Raw genomic sequence first — 10,918 nt, forward strand, 5'->3', positions numbered from 1 at the left:
ACATTCTTCGTTAACGAAGATGAAAACAACTTCAAATTTTCATCATTAAGAAAATTCCAAATCTCAACCAAATATCGAGCAACATGTTCAGTAGTCGATTTCCCAACTTCTCCTGCAAACTTTGTGATTATCTTAGGATTTTTCACTCCTCTTAGCACTTCAACCATTTGAACATTATAAGGAAAAGTTGACACAAAGTGGGATCGATTCATAAATCCTATATTGAATCCAACCCTATTTAAAACATCTTCCACAATTGTTGTAACCTGATAACGTTCACCGACTTGATTAGCGCGTAATTGAGCCAAGATATCATCTGCATTTTGACCACGAGGAAGTAATTGAGAATTTTCTCTATTTCTAAAAATATCATTTTGTTTTGAAATAAATTTTCAAAACCCTGATTATTTCCTCTAGCATCTTGCCTTTCTCCTTCATCATAATCAACGATTCGGGCAATTCGCTCATTTGTCTCGCAAGACGATCGATTCATGATCAGCCATCATAGGATTTAGAATTGTGGTCATTTGTTAAGTCAATAAATTGACCAAATCATGATGGCTTTCTTCTACATGTTGTCGAAATACTGCTATTGAATTAGAAGCATTTGATGTAGAACCCACATTATAATCACGAGAATACTCGGATTGCTGATGTGGATTTTGAACATTGTTTACTCCATTTGTACCCCTAAATTGAATCGGAGGAATAAAACCACTTACTGGTGGAGTATAACTAGGAGGGAGGCCATAAGGAGGCCAACCAGCAGTTACTTAGGGCTGAATTAGTGGTGGATTAGCACGTGGACGAGTATTACGCCCATTATTTCCAGCCTGCACATTAGTAACCGCCACACTTTCATTTACAACCACCCCTTCCAAACGTGAAATAACGTCCGAAGGTTATACATTTTCTGGTACACTATCATTTGTGGCCAAACCACCATTCACATTCGAAACTTCGTCAGCCATGTGAACAATTCTTTCACTCCTTAATTGCATGCACTAAGTGACACCAAAATCGTTTGACACACTTCAATTTTAAACTGTCCCACCGGACGTGCCAATTTGTTTAATCAATTTTTAGCAAATCGAAGGTGGTTCGATTCTAATGATCTGGAAGCGAAACCTACTCCTCTTTTGCGGGTACCAATTTTCTAACAGTGCATCAAAGATTCTTTAATTAGACGAGATTTTAAAGAAAAGATCGAAAAGACATGAATAAAGACTTTGAAAATAAGATTGACTGGAATTAAAATGGTTTACATTGAATTTAAACAAAGCTGTAAAATGCCTTCGATTGAATCAGAAGACTTTTGACATAGAAATTAAAGGGTTTCGAAACATAAAACTGAGCAAGTAAAGTAAATGTTGCTTGAAAGATAAATTTGCATGAAAAAATAAAGTTTGCAAAAAGATAAATGAAAAATGAAGACATGTGGAAGAAACCCTACAGAAAATTAACTCGAAGTAGATTTAAAAAATCCCTAGGATGTGAGTATACGTGAATAATTTTTGAAGCAAAGTTCCAACCCCTGTATTTTCGAGCCTTCTCTTATTTATAGCCATTTCTTAACCAATCAATTTGAAGTGTAACTTCAATGTGTGTAAAGAGCATGAATAACTGTTCCCACTCTTTTACTTGATCTTGTAACTGCTGAAAAAACAACCTTCGAATCTCAAGATCTTTGATTCACTTCTTCGAAGAGCTCCTTAACTTGTTAAACTAATCAAACTCTTACTCAATAACCTTAAACACAAGAGCTTCTTCAATATCAACTTCCTTACGAAAACTCACTCACTAAGCTTCTTCAATATCAACTTCCTTACGAAAACTCACTCACTAATCTTCAAGTAACTTTCTTCTTGGAAATTAATTATTTTTAACCAACAGATACCAAATTTAATATATTATTATTTCAATAGAGCCATATATAAGTTTGTTGATCTTCCTGTACATAATAGAAGTGGTGGTACATCTATCAATATATAAAGTCATAAAAGAAAAAAGGAATTACGTTCGGATAAATATCCTTTATTATAATTTTTCCAAGTTGATAGGATAATAATTCCTTCTTTACTTTATCTCTTTGCATATCTCCGAACTCATGATACACATCACACACCACTCTGACGTTCGAATTTCGATTGGTTAATCAAACAATCTCAAATTTTGTTGTCTGATTTTCTTTGCCTTTCATGCCTGCGTCTCCATGGGACTACTTGCTTAACGCTTTGGTAAATGCTACTCTGCAATTATCAAATCTATCATAATTAGTAACAAACTATACAATAATTAAAATTGTTTGATAAATAGTATGTTATTGATTTTTCAAAGGATTATGTTTATTCCAAATAGATAGTTAATAGTTTCCAAATTTACGCATATAAAATCTCACAGCTTCTCAACTTTATAAGTATCCGCAAAATTAAGAACCACAAAAATCCCCAGAATTGAGTGTTATTCTTTTCAAATTAAATATAATAATCTTGTGGTTAATTTTATCAATGATTAAATGTTCTTGTCAAACACTTCCACTTGTGCATAAATTTCCCCAAAATTTTGAACTAAACAGAAGAAGGGTAAAAAAAATCAGGGTCTGACATTAGTAGAACAAATTAAGATAATAGATTACGCACCTCTGTAAAAATTTTGCATAATCTAATTGTTGTGTATATATTTTCATAATTAATTAGATAATTTTGTGTGAATGTTAATGAATACTAAAACTAAAAATCAGATCATATATAACATAACGAAATGAAAATTTTTCATGTGGTTGGTTGAAAATAATAGTTACCCATAACTGCGATTTTGCCTGAGAGAAGCTCCCCTTTCTCCTAATCCTTGTGATCTTGACCGTACCATTTTCATCTTCAGTCCAACTTGAAAAGTCAAAAGTACCCTCACTCTCCACACCGTTATTCTTGTTATTGCCGCTCCACCTGCTAGACACAAAATTGGCATTCCAACTTTCCTTTTGATTCCTAAACGGCGTCGTAAAAGACGTGGCACGCATAACATAAGGCCCATCCAAGACCGTTGTTGGGGAAGGCATGCTCATGGTCTTGGAAACCTTTGTATTTGTGTTGGTTGTTGACAACCTCGGAGGAAGCTCCAAGGCTCGTGCCACGTCACTACCTTTGTTGTTTGACTCAGATCGTGCGTGGCACGGTCTGGGCTTCCCCGGTGCTTCCTCCCACTGAAACGGAACTGAGACTGGCACCGTCCGTGGCGGCGGCGTCGGAGCATCTGGGGGCATAGTTGTCCGTGAAGTGGCCACAAGGGAGAGCTTGGGTGGTGTGTGTGATCCATGATTGAGTCTTTTGTTTTTGTTATGTGACTCCATGTTTTTGATGAGCTAGTGAAACTGGTTGTGTTGCTTTGTGTTTCTGTGGTATGTGTACTTTTATAGGAAAGGAAATTCTATGCCTGATTTATCCGTCAAATATTGGATTTCATTTTCTGTGAGCAAAAATTTAAGGATAAATACACTTATAGTTATTATTTAATTATTTTTAGTAATACATAATTAATGTATATAAATAACATGGAATATGCATCAAAACTAAATAATTTTGAAATTATTTTAACTCAATAAAAGATGACATACCATAAAATAACTTTTGCGTGTGTTGAGAAGAAATAAAATAAGTATTGACTTGAAATTTTGATCAAAATGACATGTTTTAGCAATATCATGTGTTATATTTGTGTTCATATGTTTTTAAATTTCTTATTTTTAGTATCAAAAACTAATTATAAAAAGATAAAAGGTTATATTAAAAAAGTGATACAATTATCATGTTGTATAATTTTATGGGCAATTTGGGTATTTGAGAGTGAAAGAAATTGGTGAAGAAGATGACGCGTGTGAAGTGGGTTAGGGAGTGGAGGCTCCTGTGGCGCTTCTTATTCACGAGGAAATGCGCGTTTTTCTTTGTTTAACGTCAGTATGGAATGACCGTTATAACCTTCGGTGGTGGGCCCCATTTTGAACATTTCTTCGTTTCTAAATGCGGTGGATAAAGGCAATCAACGTCACCTGACAATTTACACGGTGATGAAATGAGAATTTGAGATCCCCTGTTCCTTCTTAAGCGCACTGTGGGAGAAAGAAATGCTACTAACCTGTAACAGATGTGTGTTGTGATGATAGGATGGCTTAAAGCGGTGTTAATTTACAGTGTTGTGATGATAGGCTTAAAGCGGTGTTAATTTACAATTAAAGCGAAAATTAATGATGGCTCTGCAAGAAAACAAAATAACAACGGAAATTATTTCAAAACTTGAATGCATTTGCAAGGAGATGATATAATTTGAATCGAACTAGAAATTAAAGTTATGCGTTTGAACATACCGTATTTGGGTTTTTTTATTTAAATACAAAAAATCAATATTTTTTAATTTAAATAATAGTAATACAAATTATGTTTCTGTTAATTAATTATGTTACATCTACATAAAAGTCAATTGCTAAGTCAATTTTTTTTTCTAAATAAAAGAATTCAGCTCAAGAAGGTGAAATTAAAAATGTAACAAAAATCTAAAAAAAAAAACTATACAATTTTAATTTTTTGTCATTTCTAACATTGTCACAATAACAAAAAAAAATAAAAACAATTCCATTTTCAGAAGTGTTCAAAAGACACAACAATATCTGAAGTCTTGCTCTAAAAAATCTTTTGATTTTTTTTTTCCAACTATATATACTAGATAGTAGAGAAAAACACAATCAACCACTTTATTTGGGGTTCTTCTCTTAACGACAGGACAATCCAACTTTTAAAATGCTTTTTTATTATTTTTAGAAGTGTTTAAAGACATTTAGTATGAGATGTCAAAGCACACCATACTTATCAAAAAAACTCAAACAACAATCAAGTGGTGCACATTTTCAATATCTTTATTCCACAACACACATCGTTTTGCCACAAACAATATTTTATCATGTTTTTCATTCACAACAATGTATTCTAATATTTTGATAATCACCAAATAACCAATATCACATAATTGGTTAATACTAAAAAAATTGTGTTTCAACCTATTAACCAAAAAAAATATTTTCAATAAAAGTAGAGAGATCATTATCAACTTTTTCAATAGCAATAATTTTTCTTTTACCATCATCCCTGAATCCTCTATCATATTTATTGAATTTGACAAAAAATATTGACTTTTTCGTCATATGCCTAGAGTATTCGCTATCCAAGTACTACATGTATTTCTTCTTCTTGAATGTTAGGCAAAGATACACACATTCTCAAGTAATCTTAGGTATCCAAACTATTTTAGATATTTTGAAGTTAATCCATCTTGATTGCCCAAGAGCTTTGAAATCACAAACAATCTTGTATGTTTTGTTTTTCACTATTCTTTTGATAATAAAGTATTGAGAGGAAGAATGACCATATTTATTGTAAGTAGAACAATGATTTCTGATTGCATGATGCTAAAAGTGATTAAAAATTTTGAATTTTTTGGTATTTGAAGAAGATGCAACACTTTTGATAAACTGATTTTTAGCAACAGTATTCTCTTTAGCAACATAACCCAAACCAAAATTTTTTACCACTGATTTAGTTCATGAAGATGAAACACTTTTATCAAAATGTGATTTTTTAAAAGCAACATTATTGTTAGTGAAATAATCCAAACCAGATTTTTCAAATAACGATATTTGATTAGCAAGTAATTTGTCCAAATTGCTGGAACTATGAGCAAATTTTGCTAAGTCATTATTTAAACCTTTAATCATTTTATTTAATCTTTCATTTTATTTAATCTTTCCTTTAAAATTTTCAATTTTAGATTTAAAAAATTTATTTTCTTCAACAAGATCAATAGCACATTTGGTTTCTTTCAATTTTTTCTTTCAAAATCATTTTCTGTTTTCAAAATTTTATTTTCAGACTTGCATTTATTGTATTTATTCAATAATTTTTTCAGATCATCAATAGTAACATGTAAGTCTTCAATGGACAAGTCAAAGTAATTTACTTCATCTAATTGATCATGATAAGCCATTAGACAAACTTGTACTTTATATTCGGAGTCTTCATCTTCATCTGAATTGTTTTCTAGATCCTCCCATGAAATTATAAGTACTTTTTTCTTTTCTTTCTTTGCCTTATCCTCTTCCTTGAGTTTAGGATAGTTGAACTTGAAGTGATCTGCCTCCTTACAGTGATGACATATAACTTTATTCAGATTCCTTTTTCGCTCCCTTGAACTCGAGCATTTGCTCTTGTCTCTATTTCTCATTAGCCTTCTTAATCATCCAATGACTCAACTTTTGATTTTAGGACCACTCTTTTTTTTTATATCTTGGCTGGTGCGTATGGTTTCATATGCAAAAAGTTTTTCTCTCAACTTATCATAGGTTAAAAGACTCAGGTTGTTACTCTTGGTCACAACAGTAGTCTTTGTTTTTCACTCTTTTGTAAGACTTATAAGGACTTTCCTTACAAGAATTTATTCAGTATGAGTTATACACATAGCATCCAAGATGTTTATGATGGTTGAGAATCTCTCAAACATCTCATTAATGGTTTCTCCATCCTTCATGGAAAATATTTCATACTCTTTTCTCAACATATCAATCCTTATTTTCTTGAATTTTGGAGTTTATCCCAAATCTCTTTTACAGTCTTGCATCTAGATACCTCCCAATACTCCTCAAAGTTGATAGCACAGTGCATCAAGTTTATGGCTTTAACATTTAACTCCACCTTTTCTTGTATTCATCATTCCATTCACCTTCTTCCTTTGGAGTCATCACTCCTTCAACACTTGTCTTGGTAGGAACTTGAGGACCTTTCACAATGATCTTTCATATATTATAGTCAATGGATTGAAAAAAGATCCACATCCATTTCTTCCCGTAGGTATAGTTCTTCCCATTAAAAAAAGGAGGGCTATTATTTGACTGACCTTCTTTTAGAGTGTAGGCCATAGCATTTGCACCCAAGTTATTAGCCATTAAACCTTTCCTACAAGCTGAAGATTGATCCTTGAAGACCAAGCTTTGATACCAATTGAAGGTTCTTGATGGTTTAGAGAAGAAGGGTTGAATCTATGTCCTTCTTTTAATCTTGAATAATAAGTCCTCAAACCAGAAAATGAAACTTTGGTTTTGTTTAGTTTGCGATATTGATTATGCAGGAGACAATTTTATTTTGTCTCAAAAATCGTGAAAAATAGAATCAAAACAGGAAAGAAGAAGATGATACAGTCATATATCCTGGTTCAGCTGTCTTGTGCAATGCAACCTACATTCAGTCTCCACCACAATAGTAGTAGAATTTTTACTACCTTTTCAAGTATTACATACACTAATTCCCAAGGATTCAACCTACTTCTATCAAGGACAAACCAAGCTTTAACATAAGCTTGACTTGGCTAGGTTACCTCCTAAACTCTCAACACACTAAGTGCTCACCCAACTTAGCAAGGGATACCTCAGATACAAGATACAAAACAAGAGATACAAGCAAAAGAAATTAAGACATAAATCTTGACTTTTCTCTCTAAGTACCTCTATTTGTCTTTTCTCTCAATGGCTTTTTCTTAATGCCTCTCTTATATGCTTTTTTTTCCACTAAATGAAAACAAAGTAAGATACAACATACAAACAGAATAATCAATGATAAACTATGAAGGAGATGATGTTGAACAGCTCAAACTCTATACCTTAATCCAGTTTTTGAACTCTCAAACGTTGTTATTCATCTTGGCGGGGTGCTCCCTTTTGTGTAACTGTAATGCTTCCAAGACTTCAAACTTTGATTTGTGAGGTTTCTCTTAATTATGAATTCGGGTTTATCTCCTTGTTCACAACTGAAGTTGATTTTTCTTTTTGTATGGAGTGAGGTTGCCAAGCTAGGGCTTGCTTTTCAAAGTCAGTTTCTTGATTCTTGAACCAGCTGAGGTCTTCACTTTCTTTTCTTTATTTAGACCCAAAAACAAGAATTTGAAATCAGAGCTAAGCAATGTAGCACGTAGATTGACATCAGCGGCTTCATTGGTAACATATCCTCAATGGGTTTAGTAAATCAGAACCATTAATCTAGTGTTTTGGCCCCAAATTTTAATATTAGCCTTTGATTCACAGCAAATTAAAGTAACATCTACTTTCGTTATATTATCTAAAATAGTTGTGCAAAAAGTAATGTGAGATCAACAAGTAATTTACTTGCATGTAATGGAAATATTTTATCTTTTTCTTCTTGACTTGAACATTTGCTATCGGCTTCAATCTTGATTTGACATAGCCATCAGAGATGACTTTTTCTTTCTTCCTCTTTGGTGCTTAAGAGAAAAGTGATTTTCTCTTCCTTCTTAGTGCCATACTCGAATCATAACACCACCATCAGCTAGAAACTATTCTATCCATGAAGGCATTGGGTTGGTGCTTGCATTTAATGCTTTTGTCCAAACCTCCATACAATGAGATCCTTGCTCTTTATATTGGAATGCACTAATGATTATTGACTTGGGCCTGCAACACTTAAATCATTCATTAAAAATACATTTGGGTTATCAACCTAACCAAAGCTATATTTGTCATCACCAAAAATATTATTATTGTTCACTAACTCAACATTTATTTTTGACAATCATTGCCCCCAAATAGCCAGCTTCAGTTCATGATAAATTGGCAATGGATTTGAGAATTCCTTACTTGGCTGTGGAATCCAATTCGAAGTGCACGGTGAACTTCAATGCAGAAGCTTCCAATAACTCTCATGCTGGGTCCTCTTTGATTCGTTCCATCAAGGAGTTGATGACAAAACCAGAAAGGATGAGTATTCGTCATGTATTTCGAGAAGCCAACCAATACGCAAATATGATGGTAAAGCAAGGTCAAAATCCGGATTTAATCACCACATGAAACTGATCGACCTTTAATGCTGTAATCAAGTTGCTTTATACATATCAAGGCAATAAAATTTCTCTTTTCTCTCTACTAGAGTTTGAATCTCTTTTATCTTTGTGTTGTCTTGGGGGGAGGCTGTCACCGCCGCTAACCAGGTAAGGTGGTGGCCTCCCTCTCCCCTCTCCTTCTCCATTTTATTAGTTCTCTTTCCTTTCTTCTCTTGGTTCTTTCATTTTTCTTTCTCTGTAGCTCTGTTTTCTCTTCGTACCTTCTTTTTCTTCTCCATCCCTCTTTCTGTTCCTTCATCTCCTACCCCTCTTTCTTTTACCTCCATTGCTTCCTCCCCCCACACCTTTTCTGTTTATCTCTTATTTTATTTTAGTTTCTATTTTTTAATATTTCTATGTGGTGTATTTTTTTTCTTTTTGTGGTGGTTTATTATCCTTTCTTTATGAGTAGTGTGGGTAATTTGGTACAAAATTTTGGAGTATATACTGAAGTTTATTTGTTATTTATGGAAATATCTTCAGATCAGAGGAATATTCAGTTTTAAGCAGAAAAGAACGAATTTTTCAACATGTTGCATCACTTTTAATGCTGAGTTAGAAATAATAGAAATTCATATCTGTCTATGTTTTTACTGGTTAAGATTCTTTGTAATCGAACGTTGAGCTTACTTTTAGTTTATAGTTCAGCCTAAAATTTATCTAATCATCTTCTCTAAGTTTAGATTTAATTTATCTTTGTTTACTTGTAAGTGTCATTAGGCTTTTCTTTGAATGATATGTTTTCTTCTGTAAAAAAAAAAAGGTCAAAATCTGGATTTAGGAATTAGGGGTGACTTACTTTGAGAATCCTCCTGCTTCTTTAATGTGATTCATTAAAAGTGATGTCTTTGGAACCAAATTTTTTAGAATGTGTATGGTGTAGTTTGTGTTTATTTGGGCCTTAGGCCCATTAAAGATAAAAAAAATGATTAATTCATATGTGATCCGTAGGGGTGTTCATGGTTCAGTTTTTTCATAAACTGAACTGAAACTGCACAAAACCATTTTAAATGGTTTAGAAACTGAACCAAACTACTTTGACAAATAAGAAACTGGTTTTAAACCAGTTTATAATACAATGCACCAGTTTAAACCAGTTCATAAAAATAAAACCAGTTTTAATTGAAAAAACCAGTTTAAACTGGTTTATAAGCTAAAACTAGTTTTAACTTTTAACATATATAAAATTAGTTTTTACATTTTCTCTCTCCCACTCTCCCTCTCTCCCCCTCTCTCTCCCCTCCTCTCTTTCTCTCCCCCTCTCTCTCTCCCCCTCTCCCTTCTCTCTTTCTCTCTCTTCTTCCGTTCTCTCCCTCTCTCCCACTCTTTTCTCTCTCTCCCACACTCTCTCTCCTTCTCTCCCTCTCTTTCCTTCCCCTCTTCCTCTCTCTCTTCTTCTCTCCCTCTCTCCCCCTCCTTTCTCTCTCTTCCACTCTCTCTCTCCTTCTCTCCCTCTCTCTCCTTTCCATCTTCCTCTTTTTCTTCTTCTCTCCCTCTCTCCCCCTCCTTTCTCTCTCTCCCTCCCTCCTCTCTCTCTTTTTCTTTTCTCTCTCTATCCCCTTCCACTCTTTCTCCCCTCCCCTCTCTTTGTCTTTCTCTCTCTCCCCCTCATCTCTTCCTCTCTCCCTATCCCTTTCTCTCATTCTCTCTCTCCCCTATCCTTCTTCCTCTCTCTCTCTCACTCCCTCTCTCTCTTAACATATATAAAATGAGATTTTATATTCTCTTTTTTCTCCTCTCTCTCCTTCTCTCTCTCCCTCCTCTCCCTCTCTCTCTCTCCCTTCTCTCCCTTTTTCTCTTTTCTTCCCCTCTTCCTCTCTTTCTCCTCTTCTCTCCCTCTCTCTCCTTTCTCTCTCTCCTTCCCCTCTCACTCTTCCTCTTATCTCTCTCTCCCCCTCTTTCTTCCCATTTTCCTTTTCTCTCTCTCCCCCTCTCTCTTCTTATCTTCCTCTCTCTCCCCTCCCCCTCTTTCTCCCCCTCTCCTTTCTTT

At 34.0% G+C, this 10,918-nt stretch overlaps 1 protein-coding gene across 2 annotated transcripts; it reads right to left on the reverse strand.

Moving 5' to 3' along the window:
• Positions 1-1,228: 1,228 nt before the first annotated feature.
• On the reverse strand, positions 1,229-3,671 carry LOC112755383 (uncharacterized). Of its 2 annotated transcripts, XM_072221356.1 has the most exons (3): positions 3,614-3,671; positions 2,801-3,465; positions 1,229-2,249 (listed from the first exon to the last, which is right to left on the reverse strand). In XM_072221356.1, exons 2-3 carry the CDS (start codon positions 3,347-3,349, stop codon positions 2,166-2,168), a joined length of 633 nt encoding a protein of 210 aa, XP_072077457.1. In that variant the 5' UTR covers positions 3,350-3,465; positions 3,614-3,671; the 3' UTR covers positions 1,229-2,165. The 2 variants fall into 2 exon arrangements, with proteins under 2 accessions (XP_072077457.1, XP_025659226.1); XM_025803441.3 differs by lacking the exon at positions 3,614-3,671 and having other exon boundaries at positions 2,801-3,546.
• Positions 3,672-10,918: the final 7,247 nt, after the last annotated feature.

Source organism: Arachis hypogaea, chromosome 16 (assembly GCF_003086295.3).
Source record: "Arachis hypogaea cultivar Tifrunner chromosome 16, arahy.Tifrunner.gnm2.J5K5, whole genome shotgun sequence".
NCBI lineage: Eukaryota > Viridiplantae > Streptophyta > Magnoliopsida > Fabales > Fabaceae > Arachis > Arachis hypogaea.

What these genes read in the sequence shown, in the direction of transcription:
- LOC112755383 (XM_072221356.1), bottom strand. Translation starts at nt 3,349, where the DNA reads ATGGAGTCACATAACAAAAACAAAAGACTCAATCATGGATCACACACA. An exon ending in AGGCAAAATCGCAGTTATGG is followed by an intron (nt 2,250 to 2,800) that starts GTAACTATTATT and finishes TGATAATTGCAG; the next exon opens with AGTAGCATTTACCAAAGCGT.